Genomic DNA, 24,113 nt, shown 5'->3' with positions numbered 1-24,113 from the left:
TGAAAGTGTTGAACATTGACTAGTGAGCTGACCTCACTGCTAAAGGCCAAATCAGGTTTCAATTTAAATCTAGTGGTCTGCAGAGGTTTTTGTTAGGGTTATGTTTAGTGGTAGAGGACGGGTTATAAGATAAGATATAAATAACTAAAAAATAACAAATATTAAATTATAATTGATTTTAAAAATAACAAACTTAAATAATAGTTCAGTTTTTCTTTGGATATTGTTTTCTTGTAGCGCAGCTCACACTCAAACGCCATTCTATATATGAGTCTAATACATAATTGCCACAGGACAGAAATTTCAAGTACATTTTCTGTCATACTTGCAGGAAAGTAATATAAAACAACAATGCAGGAACAACCATAGGTTTTCTCTGGGCAAAAGCATTGTCTCAGTATGGATAGAAGGCCAAAACATTGAGAAAAAGATGCATTTTCAAATTTATCTAGATTAATATGGATGTAGCCTAATATTTACATTAACAAATCTGATGACACTACTCACTCCTGTTACTTTTATTCAGTTACTATATATAAGTATAGGATATATGAGTATATGAGTAAAAGGATTGAGATAAAATTAGCCAATTTAGGATAAAATTAGCCAATACATATAATCTAGCCACATGGAGTACATGCTAATATTATGAGAAGAATACTCAGCAAATTATAGCGATTCACCACAGATTTGTATTTTTAAAATAAACAAGTAACATCTAAGAAATAATTTAGGTAACAGGAAAATAATTTCCTGTTATAAATTATATATTTATAATGACGCACCCAGCCACCATTACAATATCATCAAATATACAGAAAAGAAAATAAGACTAGATGCTTTTGATCATTTCATTGCCTTCAGAAGATCCAGATGTTGCAATATTATGTTGAAAATGCGTCTTGTGGAATTTTCCCATTTTTTTAGAGGGGGAAATGTGTTAGGGTAACAGGACTGAGTGAAAACCTGGGGACACGATTAAATGTGCATTTTATCTAAAATATTATACATTTATTTTGAAATAAATGTATTTAAAGCACAGATGGGATATGGAGGTACACAAAAATGCAAAATAAAAATGATTTTGGAAGGATTTTAAACATTATATTTAATGTTCAATGTAGCATTAGACACTGGGGACATGAACAAATGCTATGTTTTCAATGTTTTAGGTAGTTTTTAATTTTTTTTAAATTATACATTTTAAATTTGCAGTTAGATTAATGTGCAGGACACTTTGCTTAATAATAAAATGTATTTTATAGTTAATTTTATACCTATAATATCCTGGGGAGAAATGGCACCCATTCGGTGGAATGGCCCTGTTATAATTGAAATCTTAGGTGTTTATTTGATTCCCGCGGTTGCACAAGTAGATATTGTGTTCTGGTCCAAATAATAAAACTAAATAAGATTTTTTTTTTTTTTTTTTTTTTTTTACATTATATAATTACGTTTTTCTTATCATAGTTGTTGTTTGGGTTTAGAACCACTTCATTACAGTATTAGTATTACTATTAGTATTTGTATTAGAATTAGAATTATTATTATTCCTTTTTCTAAATGTTACGGTAATATTGAGTATAGGGGTACGAAATGGGAGGGATCTATCTATGACCGAACTGACAAAAAATCGACGTGGAAAAATAAATCCATTCCTATTGCTTTAATTAAATTTGGTCTGAAGAGGGCGACTCACGGCCCATAATGGCCGAATTCTTTTAATGTGTCTGTGTGTATTACATAGGTGTATTATGACAAAACTTTAAGTCTATTCAACAATTGCCTACATACCATGGGTTGCAATTATATAAAAGTCAATGGTTAATACATAGCCAACTAAAACACAGTGCAGTGCTAATATATAAAATCAGAACTAGAGATGCCAAATAAACGTTATATGAATCACTTACATGCAACAGCCCACCGATCAAAATATGGATAAATAAAAACAGGCATCATATAAAAACACTATCATGTCAGCATGCATTCCATTAGTTAGCTTTATTTATTATTATTATTTTTAAGGAGATCCTAATATAGATCCGCGAAATATAGATCCTAATATCTATTTGAAATGTAGACAAATAAAGGGTGTTACTTTTTAATACCTTACATTTACGGATAGCATATCAAAAAATAGAAAACAACAACAACAAAAATAATAAGTTGCATAGAAGCATAAATGTTCATATTGCTTCTCGGCAAAACCAAACAAAACATAAAAAACTCGTCTTTATATATGAAATCTACGGTGACCTGACAGACGTCTAGCTAGTGTTTTGTTTGTCGTATTTAATTAACACGAAAAAAATCTATTGGAAAAAATTGTACTTGATAGCACACGCTGTCCGTCAGTGCTTCGACTTCCTGTATCACATGACACAAATCTGGCCAATCAGTACACACCTCAAGCTCCCATAAGCGATCAGGGGCGTAACCATAGCATTCGTGGATGTTGTCCTTTCTAGGTTTCAGTTGTATTTCTGTGCTTGAACTACCTGCCCCGCTAATCATTTTGTGTCTAGCTTTACACGATTTCCTACCGGAGGAAGACAGACACAACTCTGACAGGTACACAACACCATCTCTTTTACCAAGCATCGTCATAAATGAATAATGAATACTGAGGCATTACATTTGTACGTTTAACGTATAAACGCACATATCACGGCGCTGTTATCAGTTAAATGTCTGTTTATATGGTTCGGGAAGGCGATGGAGCGCTAGCCGGCTAACATTAGCCGTTAGTGCTGGTCGTGATAATGGCTTTTAGTTGTCAGTCTGTCTTAACTGTTGATTTTGACAGATAGATGGCCGCCGGCGGGGCCTGTTCGTTTTCATTCTAACGTAGTTATCATCTGGATGGTTGTTAATCTCGCGTGAACTAACCTTCAGCCTCACGCTGAGACAGTGGTCCAAGGTTAGACAGCTTGTGAGTGCATGAATTGTAAACATCCTCATATATTTGGGTTGCAGATCTGATTGTATGTGGTGTGCCATTGTGATGAGCACCTGTCATCCTCTGTTTCTGCACGGGTATTTCATTCGAGTCGGACATTTTAACTCGTTGCTTCGGCTTTGATGGGATTTGGGTTCGTTCTCCATCCCTTGCTGTCGTGTTGCTGAAATGCAGCATAACTAACATGTTTTTTGTAAGCATCTTGTTGTCTTTCATTTCATATAATACACTGAACATGCATGACTTTATTGCAATCTTAAAAGTGTATTTTTGCAACGAGATTGTCTTCACAAAAACCCGAAGTCAATTTCCTTCCTCTTATGTGAATGGTTTATGACAGATGCATTAATAATACCCTTTGAATTATGTTTTAGTGACTGCGTGATGCGACATTTGATGCACCTGCTTATCTGAACCTGCAGGCGGTTTAGGGTTTGAATATGGTAACCCCTGTGGCATTTCCTTCATATGGTATGTTTTAATTGTAAAATGTTTTTGTTTTTTTCTTATGCAGGGCTGAAACAGGTTGTGTTAAATCATGGCATTCAGTAAAGGTTATCGTATTTATCATAAACTGGATCCACCTCCATACAGTGTGATTGTGGAGACCAGAAATCGAGAGGAATGCCTGATGTTCGAGTCTGGAGCCGTTGCTGTACTGTGTAAGGCTGTCCATATACCATTTATAGTACAAATTTTTTATTAATGTTAAATATGAAAAATGTCAAACCAGTCATTTATTGAAATATTATTGAATCAAAAGCCCCCCCACCGTTGATTCACAGAATTGTAAGAAAGCAAAATGGCTTAAATGTTGCCTATTTGCATATAAAACAATTTTGGAGATTATAAATCATCAAGAAATATGGCATGTGTTTTTTAATAAGTAAATGTTTTGATGTCATCTATAGCGGCGGCAGAGAAAGAGACCATCAAGGCGGCGTACACCAAGATGCTGGATGCTTATGGGATCCTGGGAGTTCTTCGTCTTAACCTTGGTACAGTTTGTCAGCTTCCTTTTTCTTTTTTTTTCTTTAATTTGACTTGCCGGTTGTGTTTGTCATCACAACAAATACAAATCCACCCTGTCGCCAGATTAAAAGAAAATCCCTGATCTTTTTGAAGATAAGTAGGGCAGAAATATTACCAAAACACTAAAATTCACACCAAAACAAACATTTTGAAGGGTAAATGCGCAACATGTTATCAAGAAGTCGTTGTATAAATATAGTCACTAATTACAGTGTAACTACAAGGTTAGCCATTATTTGAGTTTGTAAGTGTATATAATTTTTCACGGTCATATTTTAAGTTCTTAGGAAACAGCATAGACATTGAGACTTATCCACCTCGATATTTTTGAATGAACTAATTATGAACTTACAAAATGTGCATAATCTACAAACTCTAAGCTCCGAATCCTTTACTCTTCTTCCAAAGGCGATTCTATGCTGCACAGCCTGGTGGTCGTAACAGGCTGCAGTTCAGTGGGAAAAGTCCAAGATTCAGAAGTTTTTCGGGTAACAGGCACTGACTTTGTCTCTCTGAAAAACGACCCCTCGGATGAGGACCGCATTGCTGATGTCAGGAAAATCTTAAACTCTGGTAACTTCTATTTCGCCTGGTCCTCCACCGGAGTGAGTCTGGATCTCAGCTTGAACGCGCACCGCAGAATCAGAGAAGACACATCTGACAATCGTTTTTTCTGGTGGGTGTTTTTCAGGTCAATTTGATTCAGTGTTAAAAGATTTTTCCATTAAATATAAATACCATTTTATTCAAAACATACATTTTTAATGGCCGTATAGCAGGGGTCGGCAAGTAAGTTTGGTATCGGGCCAAAAAATAAATTCACCACTAGATGGCGGGCCAGAACATAGTCAAAGGATAATTTAAGATATAAATTGATGAAAAATGCAACCAGAATTGCCTGTGACAGACTGTTACAGTGTCCTTTGTAACTGGTAGTGAGCTGTTACTCTGTGTAAAATCCTACGACAGTCATTATCAAAAAGCCACATTTGTGTGGCGGTGTCCGATCAGAGTATGTGAGTGGAGTGGAGCGTCAACAATTTCCCCTCCGCGCTCCGAGCATTACAAATGAGGACATAAGAAGCAATCAAAACCAACAAAAGAGCAACAACGTGCAAGTGCTATTATAAGTCTTGGTTAGCCTAACGCAGTACAGATAATTATTATTTTTATTTTTTTTAAATAAAAAGACATATAGATCAAATAAAATTAGAATAGAGAGTGCTAGAGTTAGAGGGTTAAGTAAAGATGGAAGAGATTAGTTTTTAGCCGTTTCTTGAAGATGGGTAAGGATTCAGCTGCTCGGATTGAGTTGGGCAGGTCATTCCACCAGATTGGAACAGTTAATGAAAAAGTCTGTGAAAGTGTTTTTGTGTGTCTTTGGGATGGTACAATAATGCGTCATTCACTTGAAGATGAACTTGATATGTTCTCAGAATTGCGAGTTTATATCTCAGAATTATAACTTTTTAACTCGCAAGTGCGAGTTAAAAAGGCGGGCGGGCCACTTTTGGCCCACGGGCTGCCTGTTGCCGACCACTGCCGTATAGGGTTTGCTTTATATGTGACAAAATGTCACTTACTCAGAATGTTGAACTTAATCTGTGGATGATAAATTGATGTAATGGTTATGTAATTATGTAACGGCTTCACAGGAATCAGTCCCTCCATCTCCATCTCAAGCATTATGGGGTGAACTGTGATGACTGGCTGCTGAGGTTGATGTGTGGCGGAGTGGAGATCCGCACCATCTATGCTGGGCACAAGCAGGCTAAAGCTTGCGTGATCTCTAGGCTCAGCTCTGAGAGAGCAGGCACACGTTTCAATGTCCGAGGCACAAATGACGACGGCCAGGTGGCCAACTTTGTGGAGACTGAGCAGGTATGCAAACAATATTTTGAACTCACTTCTTTAACCCTCAGGTGGTCTTTAGTCATTTTAAACTGAAAATATTTACATTTAGAATTTTTCTTTTTTCTTTTTTTTTTTGTTCACTGGAATGGTACAAAACATCGTACTTTAAATTGACTTTTGTGGTACTTGCTATATGAACACAGAAAATGTGGACATGACAAGAGAAGGCTAAATTGTCTTAAAAATAATCCCACAGAAAATAAATGAGAAAAAAAAAGTGCTTTATACCTCCAGCTACATGGCACCAATCTGCCATTAATACCTTTGCTCTAATACCATTGTAAATAATATATTAAACATTTTTCTAATATTTGAATTGTTATACAGAAACAAATGGTACATAATTTAGAGGTGAATATTGTCTAGAACCATGAAATCCTCATGAAATTTAAGAATAAAGTTTATTGAAATAAAATATTGTACATTAATTTCAGTTAGTCCTCTATGTGAGAAATAGCATAGGTTAAATATCATATGTGACATGCCAAGGCTAAGATTTAGTTTTATTTATATTCCCTACAGGTTGTTTTCCTTGATGACAAAGTATCCTCCTTCATTCAGATCCGAGGGTCAATACCTCTGTTCTGGGAGCAGCCAGGAATTCAGGTACAATAAAGCCTTGAATCAATATACTGTATGCATGTATTCAAATAACACTGAGGAAAAATATTTGCATTGCGCTCCACTGAATTTAGCTTGCTGGAGTTCCATGCTCCTGCTGACTCATCATAATGAACTTACTCTTTTGTGTTTCCACTTCATCACACATGGCCAGTGCTGACCCCCTTTATTTATATTCAGAAACACTCGTTTCAGGGGATTTTGTTGCAGCTGAATCAAAGTCGAGAGCCAAAAGCACAGCATGGGAACCGACAGTTGGTATATCGAAGGTCTAGTTTTGGGACTCATGACTCATTTTGGAAAGGATCCAGGTTCTGATAAATCTATTGGCTTCTTGTAAAATCAAGTTAAGATGCCAGCAAGCAGGTCTGGAGATGCCTTTGTCTTTCCTCTGACATTGCATAGACATTATCATTTTTGCTTTTAAGCTGGTGAGGTGACCCTTCTTGAGCTGTTTTTGAAAGCTTACTTCAGAACCTGAATGAAAAGTCTTGTGTGTCACTTCAGGCCATAGTGGTATTGGTTATGGGATTCCATTGTCTTCAGTGCAAAGCTAGGAAGTAGAATCGCCACAAGATACTTTTTCTTTGCTCCCAGAAAGCTCAGGGGTAATGTGAGCCAGTCTCTGCTGCCATTCCGAATGTATGAAATATTAAGTCTAATAAATATTGAGTCTAATTAAAGCATAAATATCCAACAGCTTTAAACTGGAGATCTTCAGCCTTTTTGAGTTCAAGGACCCTTGTTGCACATAGAGGCAGAACAGGGAACATCTTATACATACTGCTTAAAAAATAACAAATGACCATATTTTAATATATTGCAAATGTAAATACATTACATTAAAAGACGTAATAATGAATGATTTTATTTCATTATTTTTTCAGTGTTGTTGTTAATTAAAAGCTAAAACTATTAATATTTTTTTTCTTTAATTGGAATAAAGCTGAAATAAAATAAAATGTAAATATTAGATGCAAAAACTTATGAAACAAAAAAACAAACCTTTAAACCAAAAATTAGAAATTCTGCCCTCGCAACTAACTAAACTAAATTAAGTTGAAGTTGAAATACTAAAAAAATTTAATTAAATTAAAAATTAAAGCTAAAATACAAAAAAATGTAATGTATGTTTTAATGTAGGAGGGCCACATTTAACATATTTAATTGGTTGTTTTAGCTTTAAGTTAACTTATTGGAATTTTGTTTAACTTTTCTTTTTTATATATATAGTTCTTCACATTGGCAGACCATCTGCAGTGCCATCGCAGGCCCCTTGTTGAAGACCCTTGGTGTAAAATGTTGAAATGAACTGGGTTAAAAATAAATTAAACAAAAGGCATAGAGATCAAATGTTGACTGTATAAAGGCGGTTTTAGAGTCACCCTAGTTAAAAGAAACAACACAACACAACTAATCCTGTGGCTAGAACACTAACCAATTATGTTCAAAGGTGTAACTGTTTCAGTGACTGAGTTATATGAGACTACAGGAAATGAGAAGCCAGTCATAGCCTAGAGATGGGAAAGTCTTCTGTATGGCTTACCTATTATGGTTGTAGGTGTGAACGTAATACGTTATACTGAAGGTTGTGATAGCAGTTAGTCAAAAGTCACACAAATAGAAAACCATTATTAGAAAGGGGCTTCCTGCAACTATTAAAATCTGCAGCTAGCCAACATTAGCAATTGAAACCTCTGTCTAGAGCATGACTGTCTAGCCAGGATTCATGTGTTTCCTGGTATGATTGGCATCTCTGATAGATCTTCAGGCTTCAGTGAGCTTGTGAAATCATTACAGATGGTTCCGCTGTCTTATTCTGCGCAAATGTTTTTCGTATCTTCAAATGCAGCTCAACTCAGCAGGTGGGCCAGGTCTGTGTGGTCTTTCTCTTGGTGCTGTCTCTCTCATCTTCCTTTACTTCTGCCACCTTAATTTCCTCTTGCACCAAATATGAAATAATTCAACTCATGATTCTTCCTTTTTTGTTTTTTTTCCTCTTTCCACAAAGGTCGGATCTCATCGTGTTAAGCTGTCCCGTGGTTTTGAAGCAAACGCACCAGCTTTTGAGAGGTAATTAGGATTCTGCTGGTCTCTGATGATGCTTGCTCTAGTATCCAGCTGTTCTGGCCCAGGCCCAAGTGTTAGTGCGTGATGAAAGTGATCCAGCAGACGTTAGCGCAGAGTATGGGCCCTGCTTCAAACAGTCCTGTTATTTAACACAGTCTGGATGGGCAAGCTCAGTCATGTCTAAGGATGCATTTTCGGCTAGTAATTAAGGTCCACCAGAGCCCGATCAGATGGATGTGTAGGCGGCAATTACATACAGAACAGCTGGATGAAGTGCAGGAGGGGGTCTCGATGGATCATTTAAAAGTTGAACTTTTTTTTAACTTGGGTTAAATGAGATGCTTAAAAAGCATGAGATGCTTAAAAAGCTGCATAAGATGTCCAGCTCCATAGTCATGCTAATATAAATACAAGTCTAAACTCATTATCTGTAATTGATCATTTAACCATAAAAATGCATCTAAAAATAATGGACCCACTTTATATTAAGTGTATTTATAACTACAATGTAATAAAATTTTAATTAATCATAATCAATCATAAAATGCATGTTATAAAAAATACCTGCTAGTAATTTCATCTGTAATATCTATACATAGATATAACTACAAACCCTTTAACCTACTCCTAAACCTGACTATACCTTTAAAACCCGTCCCTTTACTTAACCGTATCCCACCTTAATAACAGCAAAAGACTTAAAAATAAGTACCAAACAATATTTTTTTTGTATGTAATAACATAGTAATTAAAGGCACCTAATATAAAGTGGGACCAAAATATATATTTTAAATGCATTGCATCAAAATAATTGTTAGTAACTAAAACAGATTTATTATTAATCAAAATAAAACTGAAATAAAATAATATAAATATTAGATGAAAAATGTAAATGTACAAAACTTACAACAGAAAATTATAATTGTTTCACTGGCAACTAGCTGAAAAAAAATATAGGTTGAAGTGCTAAAAAATTACTAAAAACTAAAAACATTAAAAATATATATTTTTTTTATAATTCCTTGATATGATACATTTTATTGATCGCAAATAAGAATGTGACACTAAAATTTAATTAAAAATGTTATAATTTACATTTTAATTTAAACATTTATTTACCTAATATTTAAGTAGTTTAAAAAAAAAAATGTCAAACCTGTTATTTATATTATGTAAAATCTTACATTCAGTCAAATAAAAACTGGAAGAGGTCAGTCTTTGTGAGCCTGCTTTACTGTTATTGTGCTCATCAATAATATATCTTTATGATTTTTTTTTTCAGTGCAAGATTAGGTTAATTAAAACAATAAAATCTGCATTAAGAGAGCCTTATCCTGATTTGTGGGAGGTTTTATTCTTATCCAGCCTTGGCTCCTCACACTGAGCATGATGGACATTCTTTTTTCATCATGAGTCACTGCTCTGTTCCCTGGAGTGCTGAGTCAGGTTGTGATGAGAGGAAGTAGATGCAGACAACACAGTCGTTAGGCTTTTATTTCCCCCCTCCATCCTTAATGATCTATTAATCACTTGTTTCCTTGGCTTCCTTTGTTTTAAATCGCCATTGATTTTTCTTGAAGCGATGGATCACAGGATTGGATCAACATTTTTCATTTATTCTTTTTCAGTAAGGTTTGAATGTGTATGAACCCTGTGTGATGTTTCCTGTCCAGACACTTTAGTGCCCTGAGGAGGCTGTATGGCAAACAGGTGATCATCAACCTGCTGGGTATGAAGGAGGGTGAACACATGCTCAGCAAAGCATTCCAGGTGATTGTTGTTTAGGAAGTATTCAAGTTGGTCAGGTTACAATGCATTATTTAAGATGTCTTTCAGTTCTCAAGTATTACAAAACCATAGAGCAGTTGTTCCGCTTTCTTTACTGTGTAAAGACTGTCTTTGTCTTCGCCCACAGGGTCACCTGAAAGCTTCAGAGCATGCAAACGCTGTGAGAATGTTGAACTTTGACTATCATCAGATGGTTAAAGGTGGGAAGACTGACAAGCTCAACAGTGTCCTGAAACCTCAGATCAGCAAGTTTCTGGAGGAATGTGGTTTCTTCTACTACTCAGGGGAGGCCGGCATTCAGAGGTGAGGTTATATAGCATCCCATCACAACCGGTTGTTGAGAAATATCATAGAATATCAAAACATTTTCGTCATTAGGTTGTTTGTTTAACTCATTGTGTGTATACTTAAAAAAACTATTGGATCTATTTTTCTCATAGACACTGGGTATTTTAAAACAGGAATACATTTTTTTTGGGAGGTGGATGCATGTTTCAATTTTATTTTCACAATTTCTTTCTTTTAAATTTTTTTTCGAACATTGATAATCACAAAATGATCAAACCTAGCTCATAAAATTGTTGTTTACCTCAGATGTCAAAGTGGGACCATTCGTTCCAATTGTCTAGACTGCTTGGACCGAACAAACAGCGTCCAGGCCTTCATTGCGCTTGAGGTGTGTTTGTAACACAGTTCTGTTTTTTTACTACAGTTTGAAGGATTTTCTTTTTATTATTTGTTTGTCTTTCATTCATTATGTAATGTGTCTGTGGGGTTCAGATGCTTCCAAAACAACTGGAAGACATGGGTCTGACTGAGAAGCCTCAGCTGGTGGCACGTTTTCAGGAGGTTTTCCGCACCATGTGGTCCACCAATGGAGACTCGGTCAGCAAGATCTATGCAGGCACTGGTGCTCTGGATGGCAAGGCTAAGGTGCATGTCGGCTTGTAAAACACACAAACAGTACAGCACAAAAGGCAGCAGAGAGCAGGAAAATGGGTGTTTCTGTGCCATTTTCTCTCTGTAAGTTTACAATTGTCTTAATTGTCTTAATCTGCTGTTTTTCTCTGCTTTCCTATGGCTGTTCCTCTTCCTGTGTGGTAAGTTGACAGTAGCTAGCTGTGTCAATTTGAGTTGTGATGCTGTATTTATTTTATTCTGCTCTGTTTTGTGTCAGATCTTTTGTGTTAGTAGAGAAAGATTACTGGAACTGGCAGTTCTGTTGACTTTAATTAGGCCTCTTTTTATAGACTGTTATAAAAGCCTGTAAACCTCTTCCAACTAGGCCTCAAACCCCAGGCTTCATCTAGCTAGCAGCTAGAAATAAGAAATAAAAGTATTCCTTTGTCCCTTTGAATACATGTACATGAATGTTTTTTTCTGTTTTGTAATGAGAGTTTTAGTTTGTTTTGAAAGTTTTGCTTTATTCTGAGAGTTTTTTTTTTTTATGTTCCAGACCTTGACTATTTTATATTAACTATTTAGTTTTTTCTTTCTGTAGGGTGGAAAGCTAAAAGACGGAGCTCGCTCGGTCACCAGAACCATTCAGAACAACTTCTTTGACAGCTCTAAACAGGAAGCCATTGACATCCTGAGACTGGGCAGCACCCTGAACAGTGACCTGGCAGATAAGGCACGAGCCCTCCTCACAACCAGCAGCCTTTATGGTAAGATTTACAACACCACAATTCAGAGTTAGAAATAAACCAGGGCTATGGGGAAAAAATGCTCACAAAAATGACAAAAGTACACCAAATATTTTAAATGTGGGTATAAACAAATTCCCCTGGTGTTAACATAAGTACCATTGTTGTTACAATTGTGGACAGTTATTAAAAAAAAAAGGGTTTATTGTTCTATAATATATTGTGCATTATGTTCTGATGTGTTTCGTGATGATTTGTTTTTATAGGTAACAGCCATAATTGTTTAAATTGAAAATTCTTTAAATGAAGAAGTTGAAGTATTTCACACAGATGCACAGTGTTTTTATGTGTTAGAAAAACTTCTGACAAATTAACAAATATATTCAGATTTAGATAAATTATAAAAATAGAAATATATTATTAATATAATTAACTATAATATGTCTATTAAAAGAATGAATATAAATCTATTCATAATATGAATGTATTGCCTATTAAAGAGCAGATTTAAAATACCTGGCAAATGCTCATTGAACTTACCGATTTTATGGACTTTACTGAGTTATAGGTGGTTTCAAATGTCTCCACCTTTGGTATTTTGTGTTTGTGGTCACGGTTTATGGGATCAGTCTGCTGCAGTGGACTGATTTCATCCTGTGGATCTGGATCTGAATGCGTTTCCTCATGCTAGAATGTTAATCTATGGCTCCCGGCTGCTTTGGGTGTAAGATTAGTGTTGAACCAGAAGACTAATGCTGTTATCTGTCTTAACGGCTAATTTTTAACCTCTCTCTCTTCCCCTCTCCCTTTGTTGTTTCTTTTTCTCCTTAATGCTTACAATGTTAGTCTCTGAGCCCATTTTACAGTCAGGTACAGTATAAACAGACCAACCATAAAGCCATAACTGTTTATGGTTCCCTGTTTCATAAACTTACTGTTTATTTTGGCGCCTCTGACATTGCACTGTGTTTTTTTTTTTTTTTTTTTTATCATCTGTGTTGTCTTGTTTTAAATACGCTGTAGTATCTTTTTGTCTGACTTTCAATGAAAGAATTCAGTCTGTTTGGTGTGTCTCAGTGGTTTGGTCAATGTCATATGCTCTTTCTTTTTGTGCACTTTCATGTTCATGTTTCATATTCTCATTGATTATTTTAATTTAGGTTATTGATAAGAATATCTCACCCTTTCTGTTTTAGCCTCTCCCAGAGTGCTCCTGGGCATGTGTCAGAACTACTTCAAGTACACACGTCCCAAAAAGATCAGAGTATGTGTGGGTACATGGAACGTGAACGGGGGCAAGCAGTTCCGCAGTATTGCGTTTCGTAACCACACGCTCAATGACTGGCTACTGGATGCCCCTAAGAAGGCCGGCCACCCAGAATTCCAAGGTATGTGTTGATGCAAAATCAATGCAAATGATACTTACAAAGAAATGAGGTTGCTATTGTCAGCGACCCAAAAAACTAGTGCAAATGCTTTTGTGGGTTTTGTCATGCAGATGGAAAATCCAACCCAGTGGACATCTTTGCTATTGGTTTTGAGGAAATGGTGGAGCTGAATGCTGGAAATATCGTCAGCGCAAGGTAAGAACTTGACGTTAGAGATTTCAAAGTTCACTGGTTGTAGTTATATAGTAAACAGAAGCAAAATTTCCTTTGGTCCAGTGGTTGTGATGTGCTACACAATAAACTTTTAATTCAGTCAGTATTTATTTATTTCCTGTGAGAACTATTGAACTTCTCTTTCCTCTCTGGTAGCACCACTAATCAGAAGCTGTGGGCTGCAGAACTGCAGAAGAACATCTCACGAGATCACAAATATGTGCTGCTGGCCTCAGAGCAGCTGGTGGGTGTATGTCTGTTCGTCTTCATACGCCCTCAGCATGCACCATTCATCAGGTATTCTCACACACATTTGTTTTCATTTTGTGATTGGCAAATCAGCGTGATTTCAGATATTTCAAAGGATTAGAATTTATTCTGAGATGTCATATTGTGTGTCGTTTTCCTCACATAGGGATGTTGCTGTGGACACAGTGAAGACAGGAATGGGCGGGGCCACTGGTAATAAAGGGGGTGTGGCTATACGCATGCTCTTCCACAGCACCAGCATCTGCTTTGTGTGTTCACACTTCGCCGCCGGCCAATCACAGGTCAAAGAGAGGAACGACGACTACAATGAAATTGCACGCAAACTGTCCTTCCCCATGGTAATTAATTTATAATGTAAAAAATATCTGTTATTTTGTGAATCTGTTCTGTTTGTGAACACATTCTTCTTCTTTTTATACTAATAATAATTATTATTTGTTATTTATTTTTAGGGCCGGCTCCTGTACTCCCATGATTATGTATTCTGGTGTGGAGACTTCAACTACAGAATAAATATTCCTAATGAAGAGACAAAGGAGCTGATCAGACAGCAAAATTGGGATGCACTGATTGCTGGAGATCAACTGGTAGAGCAGAAGAATGCTGGACAGGTATATCAGGAAAAAAAACTTTTATCAGTGGAAGATGCCTTTTTTTGTCACTATTTTTGTTTCTCTATTTTTTTTCATATTTCAGGTTTTTAGAGGCTTTATTGAAGGGAAGCTGGATTTTGCCCCCACTTACAAATATGACCTGTTTTCGGAGGACTATGACACCAGTGAGAAGTGCCGCACACCAGCCTGGACTGACCGTGTGCTGTGGAAAAGAAGGAAGTGGAACTTTGATAAAACTGGTGAGAATTATGTTAATAACATATCTTCAACCATCAACTGAACTTGAAATGCAGCAACAGATTATGCTTTCCTTGAAGAATTTTGACTAGATCTGTCTGTGTGTATTACAGCGGAAGAGTTGGAGTTGAATGTAGTAGGAGCCCCAGTGAATGAGGAAGATCAGTACCCATGGAGCCCTGGAGAGCTCAAATATTATGGTAGAGCAGAGCTCAAAACCTCTGATCACAGGTGAGAGAGACTAATACCAGAACAGCAACTTTCAAGTTTACACACTAGCAATGTGTTTAGTGCCCTCCAGTGGGCCTCAGAGGTACTGCAGGATGCATTCAATTAATTTTTTAATTAATTTATTTTACTGCAAGTAATTGTTGAAATTTTGCATTCGTTTGTGTGGGCCACAGGTACTTTAAGTTTAGGAATCGCTGTTCTTGTACCCGTAACATTTATTTCTTGCAGGCCTGTGGTGGCCATCATAGACATGGACATACTTGAGGTGAATCCAGAGGCCAGACATCAGGTGTATAAGGAAGTGATCGCCCTGCAGGGTCCACCGGATGGCACCATCCTCGTCTCTCTCTGCACGTCTGGTCCTGATGACTATTTTGATGATGCACTGATTGATGACCTGTTGGACAAGTTTGCTCATTTTGGCGAGGTTATTCTTATCAGGTACAGGTTTTTTTTTGTATATATAATTTAATTCCAATTATATTTAATTGCTATATAATATACATATTTTTCTTCTGAACAGGTTTGTTGAAGAGAAAATGTGGGTGACATTTTTGGAGGGATATTCTGCTCTGGCAGCTCTATCTTTGAGCTGCTCTACTGTAAGATACTCTACTGTTAAGATTACATTTTAGATATTGACAGTAAAAAAAAAACATCTTTTTTAACCATCCCTCTTTGTGTTTGCATGCAGGTGAATGGTAAGACCATAGACATCCGTCTGAGGAGTCCAGGTTGGATAAAGAGTCTAGAGGAGGAAATGAGTGTGGAGAGAATCTGCGGCAGCATCCCAACATCCACCAGCTCCACCCTGCTGGCAGAAAACTCTGACATGGGAGAAGAGTATTGCATGGAAGGTGTGACACCTTTTTGAGTTACATGGTAACAAAACTCAACAGGAATCTATGGAGCTTTGGAACCGTATGGAGTTAGATATTTATCGCTGTGTTGACAGGTGAAGTGGACGAGGAGATTGAGGATATTTTACCCCAGCACCTGCAGCCTGGAGCAGGCATGGATCTAGGCACGTCCCCTGCCACATCCCCACGCACCAGCCCCAGCCCCAGCCCCTCTCCTACCCATGAAGAACCTGCACCCCCCATCCGGCCCAGCAGAGCCCCTCCACGCACATCTGGACCACCACAGGGTAGTGATAGTATTTGACTGTATTCAACAGGGACAAACTCTTATGGATTTATATCAGTTTTTGTCTTTGTCTTTATTTTTAACTGCTGTTCAAAGGTTTGGGTCAGTAAGATTTAAATTTTTTGAAAGACATTAATATTTCTATTCAGCAATGATGCATTAAATTGATCAAAAGTGACAGTATAGACATTTATAATCTTAGAAAAGATTTATATTTCAAATAAATGCTTTTGAACTTTCTATTTTTCAAAGAATCTACAGAGTTATACAAAAATGTTTATTTCTCAAACTCTGGAACATACAAAAATTTGAGTACATTAATTTTCCTTTGTTTTTACACTGCGAAAAGGAGGATTAAGCCCAGCACCCATTAGAAGGGAACTGGCAGGTAAAGAGTGCTGTTTGCAGAGGTTTTGCTGATGTGCTTCAGTGGTTCCTGAGCTCTTATAGAGTTTGTGTATGTGTTTGTCTCTTAAGGCGTCTGTGTGGTTTGCAGTGATGTGAGCTGAGCTAAATCCCTGAGGCTGCTGATTTGACACTTGTGATAATAGCATATTTTCACTCTCTCTTTGCTCAGGTTCTCCTGTTGATGGTCAGCCAGCTGGAGCTCCCTCTTCACAGGGACTAGAGCCAAAACGCCCCCCTCCTCCACGCCCCAACGCCCCACCAGCCCGACCTGCACCTCCGCAGCGCCCTCCACCACCCTCAGGTACAGCTGTGAAATCTTTGTAAATGTTTACACAGGCATGGCAGATTTTTGTATTTAAAAATCTGTTCTCTTCTTACCAGAAGTCAAAACCCAAAAGTCATGAGTTTTATCTGAGATTGAAACACCCGTACGAATGAGCGCACTACATTAGATACTATGTTTTCACTTGGTTTTTTTATTTTACTTTATTTCATATATTCATTTCACAATGTCCTGTGGTTTCTAAAGGAGGCAGAAGTCCCACACCTGTTAGGAAAGATTCAGCAGGTAATGCTGTACATGAACCAGCACTGTGTATTAGCTGTAGAATATTGGCTTAATGCTATTTAGTGTTTATTGACTTGGTTAGTTGCACCTGATATTAGGTTGGCATAGCGAAAAATGTCTGGCTGACTTTGCTTTGTCCGTTTGGTTATGCTTTTGCTGAGCCTCATTGTACATTTGGCTTTTTTGTGGTGTAATATATTAAATATGAAATATTAAGTAATTATTTTGCCATGTGGATTTTGTTCTTGATTACCGATTTTTGTTTATAATGTAATATTTGGAAACATTTTGAATTTTCTTTCGAAGGCTTTGCTGAGCCTCTCGATCTAGAGTTTGATGGGACTGATTATGAAGGTAAATTAGGTTTTAGACGTTTTTTGCAGTGTTTGTTATTGTGTATGATGATCACCTGATCACTTGAGACCTCCTGCACTTGCTAAGAGAAATGGACTAATGGGGCAGGGGTGTTTAGGCCATCCATCTTGCCATGATGCAGTGCACGAAGTCTTGGTTATTCCAGTGATTTTGGTTTAGAGTTTCAGTGTGAAGTGATGGGTTGAATTAGGTGAATTAGCTTTTGTAAATGGAGAATGAGGCAGATAAGGAGTCTGTTGGGCCAGATATATTTTCCCCCTAGCTAAAGTAGATGCTACAAAACTGAAAATAATTTGTAATTTTTTGAATAATTCTTCCCTCATGCTGACAAAAGGACAAAAAAGCCCAGCGTTAGCACGTGCAGATGCAGCTGGTGAGTTCCTCCACACGCCATCAGCACTCCAAAATAACATCAACCATCTGTATGTAACTGACAGAAGATTTCATTGACAGACATATTTGGGCCTTCCTCATGCCAGAATATTGTAACCCCAGGCTAGTTTCAACACAGAATAGAGCTATATTCTTGACAGGAGCACTGATCTAACGTTTTCCAGGCTTACTTTTAAAGCATCTGTTTAAATTTAGTTATCAGGTTTGTAGAAATTGTGCCAATTTGACAAGTTAATAAAATAGGTTTTCTGATATTTTTATTAACTTATTTCATATAACGATTACTGAAAGTTTGATTATTGCTTCGACTGTTTCAGGTCGAGGTCAAGCCACTGGATCAGCCCCACGGCCGGTGGGTGGACTAAATAAGATTAAAGAATAATAATAAAAAAAGTAAAATACCATTTTGAAATGATATTTTTTGCTTTAGCTCCCACCTCGAGCAGGAGTCATCAGCGTCCCTCCTCAGGCTAGACCTCCTCCTCTTGCTCATCCTGGGGCCCCCAGACCAATAGCAGAGGTGCATCCTGGAGCCCCACGACCCTCACCTGATAATCACCCTGGAGCTCCAAGACCCGTTCCTGAACCCCAAAGCAAGCCATCTGAACTCCCTCTGGGTTTGTTAAACACTTCTAATGACTTTTTGTTTTACATTTTCTTTTATTATTGTTATTATGTTTTATAATACAATTTTTGTTCTATAATCAACATTTTAGTAAAGAGGATTCAGATTTTTCAGATTTTGATTCATAAAAAGGTCTGTCAGGGTGTTTTTATTATAATTGAGATACTATTATAGTTTTCATTAGTATTTTAAACCATTTTTCCCCTCAATTTTAATTTTAAATTTAAAGTTAGTAATTTTGTTGTGTTTTTGTCATTTTTAGTCGTTTTTGTTTTTTTAATATATGTCTATATAGGTTTTATTCATTTTTATTTCAGTTTTAGATACTAATAAATGAATAACTAATTAAAATAAATTGAAATGAGAAGTTGCCTTGACATCTAGCTGAAATAAACATTTATATTTTATTTTAGTTAACATTTACTTTATTTCAAGTTACGATAATGTTTTAAATGATATTTAAAGGTACATTCACAACCTAAAATATTTTAAATGATAGTAATAATAATTATTGCTAATAACAGTAATTAAATTGCTTATATTATTGATAATGTATTATTTTATTACTATGTAATAATTATTTATTATTTATTGATTTAAACATATCTTACAATTTTAACAACTTTTTATCATGTAATAATGCTGTGTGTCTGTCCATTAGGTCCACCCCCGACATTGCCAGGTCCCATGAGGCCTCAGATGACATCACCCATGCAGCCCCAGTCCATGTCGCCAATGCAGCCTCCCGTGCAACCTCAACTACCCCCACCCATACAAGCCCAGCTCCCACCACCAATGCAGCCCACCTTATTTGCCCCGCTGGTGCCTCAGCCTGCTCCTCAAGCGTCTGCTGGAGCCACTGCCGCCCCTCAGCCTGGACTGGCATCTCCCAAGCCTCCACCCCGGAGCCGGTCCTCTCACGCACTGCCACCTGAGTCTGCTCCTGCTCCTACATCTCAGGTTAGTCCTCTTTCTCTGCCCACATCTGCATGGATGTCAAGATCATAAACCCAACATTCAATTGTGATAAAGAGAGACCGGTACCCACAAGAGCCCGTCCTGGGGTCATTACCCAGGTTTAGGGGCCTCTTCCTCTTCCTCCTTTTTTTTTTCTTTTTTTTTTCTTCTACTTTTCTAGTAAAATCGACTTTGTCCAGGTGGTTGTTATAGTCATGTTTTGCTCTTCTTGATGCATGTGTCTCTCTCTTTTACTAGCAGGAGCAATCCTCAGGTTGACAGGTACTGGATTAAGTAATTTCTAGTCTTTACGTTGTCTTCATGGCACCATAGCCAGTAGTCACAATGTATGGGGTGCTCATACATATAGAATCCTCCATGTTATAGTTGTTTTTCCCCTTTCCATCTTTAATTTAACCTTATTTTATTTTAAATATCAGAAATGTGTAAACTTAACTTGAACCCCTTGACATTATTATATATAGCTACTTAAAGAAAGAACTACCAAGTTATCAGTTTCATGTTGTTCCGACAGGGGGTTCAAGGAAAGTGTCATCCAGTATTCGTTGTGGGTATTTTTTGTTTTTAATCTGTGGTATAATTGTTTTCAGTGTTTCTTGGATAAGAGAAAGTAATGTTATGAGTAAATTGCTTCACTTTACCTATAGCACACTAATTATATTTGTGTTTTTGATGTTATATAATGCTTTCAAATTTGTTTTATTTTAAGGTCTGTCATTGCACCATTTGTGTTTTAACCAATAAGTCATTTTATCAAAACTTGTAGCAAACACATTGTTTTATAATAAGTCAACATGAAATTATGTTTTCAACCCTTTTTCTGTCTGTAATGATACATATTTGTTAGTGAAACGGGATATTTAAAGGTGCATGCAGTAGTTTGGTGCTAATTTACTGAATTGCTTAATCTAAAATAGCAAAATAAATTTTACTGTATCAGTTAAAAAATTACCCCCAACAGCCAAAGGAGGCAATTAATTGTCAGCTTTTAGACCTAAAATTCCCCAAACTAGTTGTTACTACTTCAGGAAAGTTAGTTTAGTAGAATTAAAAATAACTTATTTTTCCAAACAGCCAAGGTGTGACCATTTCTTGCAGAGCTTTGGAGGGTTAAGGAAGGTTACAAAGAAAATAATTTTTTCTGCAATTATATTTAATAAAATCAAATTTGATTTCATGTTGACTCTGCAACTCCATTGTGTTGTAGCTTCTCCTTAAACTGTAAGGTTGATTTCATAATGTAGCCCTTGTGTGTTTTCTTTCCCCAGGCCAAGGACATGAATGGAGTCCAAAGAGAAGCACAATGGAATCTAGACCCCTTTGACATAATTAACACCCAGTCCCACTTCCAAAATTCGTCGTTCTCCGCTTCCCTCCCTCACTCCTCTTCCTCATCCACCCCCTCCCCTTCTTCTTACTCCACGTTACCCAGCTCCAGCTCCCTCTCCCTATTCTCAGCTCCGGACACCAACACCACTCCATGTCTTCTGCCTCCCCCCATTCCCTCCCGCAGCAAATCCCAGGAGACCCTCCGTTCATCCCCCAATCCGTTCCTCACAGAAGCCCAACCCAGACCCAACAGCACCAACCCTTTCACCGGCAACTTGTTGCCCTCCCCACGCCGATCGCTCACACCCGATTTCTACACCCAGCAGCAGGCCAGGTCTGGCCTCAACAGGACCATGTCAGCTGTGGTTCACAGTTCAACTCTTCCACCATCATTCTCTAGACAACAATCCTTAGTTCCTGCTCCAGCAGCAGCCCCAGCCACACAAACCCAAAAGTGGGTCACATTCGATGACGATTCAGACTTCCTTTCAATGAAGGCTTCATCTGCAGGTGGGACCGACCCGCCGCTTATACCCACAGCCTCATCCATTCCCTTCCCACAACCCCAGATCAGCTTCCCCAGCTCAGGCTTTGGCATGGACAGCAACTGGGCGTCGCATCCCACTTCCACGCTTCCCACAATCCCTCCTCCGATCCCAACCAGGACTTATACCAGCATCAAAAACGCCCACAGCCCTTCCAGAAACGAATTTACAGAGAGATGATACAGCAGAGAATGTGTATGTAAAATACAGAGAAAATATTATTGTGTATCTATAATACGTGTATGGTTTGTATGAAAGTGTGGTTTTGGAAGTGTTGACCCATTTGTCCGAGATAAATCTGACCGTTTCTTTTAGCCCAACGTCGATGGGAAACCAAGAGGAAATCAACACAGTATGTTTAATATTTTTCAGTTTTTAAGTAATAATTAAAAAAAAAACATAATTTGCGTATTTACATGGATATATACACACGTGTGTAACATTTTACACTCCAAGGGCCAGATTTAGTTTATTACACATTAGAACGCAGCTTTAAGCTGCATGATCAGATGTAAAAAATGTACAAATATTAAGTTATATATCTCATTGTAATTTCAATTTCATCCTTTACTTATGCTCATCTCGGAGCACAAAAGAAAATATTTTGAAAATGTAATTTTTTTTATTTTTTTTCCATTACTGTGGAACTCAATGGGGTCTAAATTGGTTGTTTTGGACCCCATTGACTTCCATTTATATGGACAAAACCAGTTGAAACATTCTTCAAATATGTTATTGTATGTTCCACAGAAGAAATAACGTTAAACAGGTTTCTAAAGACATGAGAGTGAGTAATTAATCATTTTTTGGTGAACTATCCCTTTATTCTGTAAACCAATGCAAATAAGAACTTATCAAACGCACAGACTTAAAATGCCTGGCTGTGTCTGACGTGTTCTACGCCATCATATCCGTAAAATGGGCTTGACCAGAGATGCTTGTTTGTTGTTAAACTCATTATGAATGTTATCTTTTATCTGTTGTTATTGCCTACGTTTAGTTTCAGAGTGTGTCACGTGCAACAGTAACTGTTGCTGGGCTTTACTGCCTACTCAAATGATGGGTCTTTATTTTTCTGGGTGTTCACGCCCCTCCCACCCCCCGTGCATCCTGTAGCACGAGCGATGTGCTTAGCTTGTCAAAAATATATCTTCTATACATATTCATAGTGATTAAATGTCTTCCTAGTGGGGAAAAATGTCAAGTAGTTCTGAATTGTGATTTATATTTACAGCATATACATGCCATATCTAAAGTGCACTGAAGAGCTCAAGGCTTTCAAACGCACATTTCGAGTGGAGCTTGAGGGTCACAGCGGCTCATTCATCAACAATGTATATACATGTGCTTTCAGTTCATCTGATCCAAAGCTCACGACAGAACTGCTGTGTTAAACAAATGTGTTGTGTGTGTTTGTGTTTGATTTGGTGGGTTCCTCCTTCAGGATGTTGGTCATGCTTTCTTTTGTGCAATGTGTACTTATTTGCTCAATGAAATCGTGTTTTTTAATTTCGATGAACAGGTTGTTGATAGATCTATTTATTGTTATGTGGAGGAATACTGTGCTGTATTTTGGAGTGCGCCGTCTGTTTCTGTGTATTTTAGCTGCTCGTGCGAGTGTGCTTGCGTGTTTGCATCGCCATATTGAGGGATTCGGATATCTTACGAGTCTGATGACCCCAGTGTCATTATAGCATTTTGTCTTCGAACTGATTTTGAGAGAAATATTTATCTTGAGAGGAAACACAACAAGATGGATTATGAATGGTGTAACATTTAAAGCTACTATTTTGTAACAATGCCTTGTTGATAAAAGTCTGGAGTTCAAAGGCCCCAAAGGTGTTTATTTGGTTCTGGGGAAGCATATCATGATTCAGCCTCAGTTGGTTTTGTTAATTATATAGCATTCCAGACTGTACCGATGCATTATGGGTGAATGATCAGCCCTCAAGGACCTATTTTATGTGTGCAGTCGTTTTACTCATGTTATGCAGGTTTTTAATGTCCCTCAAGGGCATACGGAAACGATTCATTCTTGGTTAAAGTGTATGTATTTCAGGAACGCAGTATTTTACTTGTGCTTTTGTTCCTTGTTTACATTTTAGGTACAAATTCAACATCTGCATAGCTGTTTAAATGTTTGCCTGGGACATGTTGAGCAACATATTTTGGCTTTGAGCATTACAGATTTATTTTTGGAGTGTAAAAGCACGGAAAAGTTTGTCTCTTTTTGGAGTTTGGTTGAGGAATGGGTCAGAAGAAGCCAGCCAGCGAGATTGTGTGAATTAATGCATGAGAAAACCATTCCATAATGCATTCCAAAGCACTAACTGTGAATATCTCCAGAATACAGACAAGTATCAGGTTGTGGATTATCATTTGATCAGGTGTTCTGTATGTAATGAAAGCATTGAACCTGACATTGCTAGCACCAGTTATTAATGAGAAGCAAGGTTTTATAGGAATTAACTCCTTTTGTGAAGTTAACGTTCCTTTGTAGCTTTTAGCCCAGTAGTAAACAAGTGTGTGGTATTAACCTTATATGTATGTATACACAAACCACAAACCTGCAATTCAGTAACAAGTACTCGATCTGTAATTTAAGTGCACACCAAAAGTGCACACATTTATGGAGCCATTGATGTTGTATGTATGCAATAATAAATGTATTTCAACATGAAACATACTGCTAATAATTATTGGCTGCAGCAGATCATATTACATATGACAGAATATTTAAAGACACAGCTGTTCAAAAAC

The 24,113-nt window shown here is 37.3% G+C and overlaps 1 protein-coding gene across 5 annotated transcripts; it reads left to right on the top strand.

The window, feature by feature from the left end:
• The first annotated feature begins 2,477 nt into the window (after positions 1–2,477).
• On the top strand, positions 2,478–24,032 carry LOC306864208 (synaptojanin-1-like). Of its 5 annotated transcripts, XM_079408034.1 has the most exons (32): positions 2,478–2,574; positions 3,477–3,624; positions 3,874–3,960; positions 4,403–4,670; positions 5,650–5,875; positions 6,431–6,514; positions 8,541–8,602; positions 10,273–10,369; positions 10,515–10,690; positions 10,982–11,063; positions 11,168–11,320; positions 11,889–12,054; positions 13,230–13,421; positions 13,532–13,616; positions 13,791–13,931; positions 14,050–14,242; positions 14,357–14,515; positions 14,601–14,757; positions 14,869–14,986; positions 15,215–15,427; positions 15,510–15,588; positions 15,681–15,843; positions 15,942–16,133; positions 16,482–16,520; positions 16,710–16,841; positions 17,070–17,108; positions 17,415–17,462; positions 17,818–17,856; positions 18,194–18,228; positions 18,307–18,493; positions 19,163–19,461; positions 20,748–24,032. In XM_079408034.1, exons 2-32 carry the CDS (start codon positions 3,501–3,503, stop codon positions 21,531–21,533), a joined length of 4,821 nt encoding a protein of 1,606 aa, XP_079264160.1. In that variant the 5' UTR covers positions 2,478–2,574; positions 3,477–3,500; the 3' UTR covers positions 21,534–24,032. The 5 variants fall into 5 exon arrangements, with proteins under 5 accessions (XP_079264160.1, XP_079264161.1, XP_079264162.1 ...); XM_079408035.1 differs by lacking the exon at positions 16,482–16,520; XM_079408036.1 differs by lacking the exon at positions 17,818–17,856.
• Positions 24,033–24,113: the final 81 nt, after the last annotated feature.

The sequence above is a fragment of the Barbus barbus genome, assembly GCF_936440315.1.
Source record: "Barbus barbus genome assembly, chromosome: 45".
Lineage (NCBI taxonomy): Eukaryota > Metazoa > Chordata > Actinopteri > Cypriniformes > Cyprinidae > Barbus > Barbus barbus.
This window is presented reverse-complemented; position numbering and strand designations above follow the sequence as displayed.

What these genes read in the sequence shown, in the direction of transcription:
- LOC306864208 (XM_079408034.1), top strand. Translation starts at nt 3,501, where the DNA reads ATGGCATTCAGTAAAGGTTATCGTATTTATCATAAACTGGATCCACCT. An exon ending in ACTTTGTGGAGACTGAGCAG is followed by an intron (nt 5,876 to 6,430) that starts GTATGCAAACAA and finishes TATTCCCTACAG; the next exon opens with GTTGTTTTCCTTGATGACAA. An exon ending in CAGCATGCACCATTCATCAG is followed by an intron (nt 13,932 to 14,049) that starts GTATTCTCACAC and finishes TTCCTCACATAG; the next exon opens with GGATGTTGCTGTGGACACAG.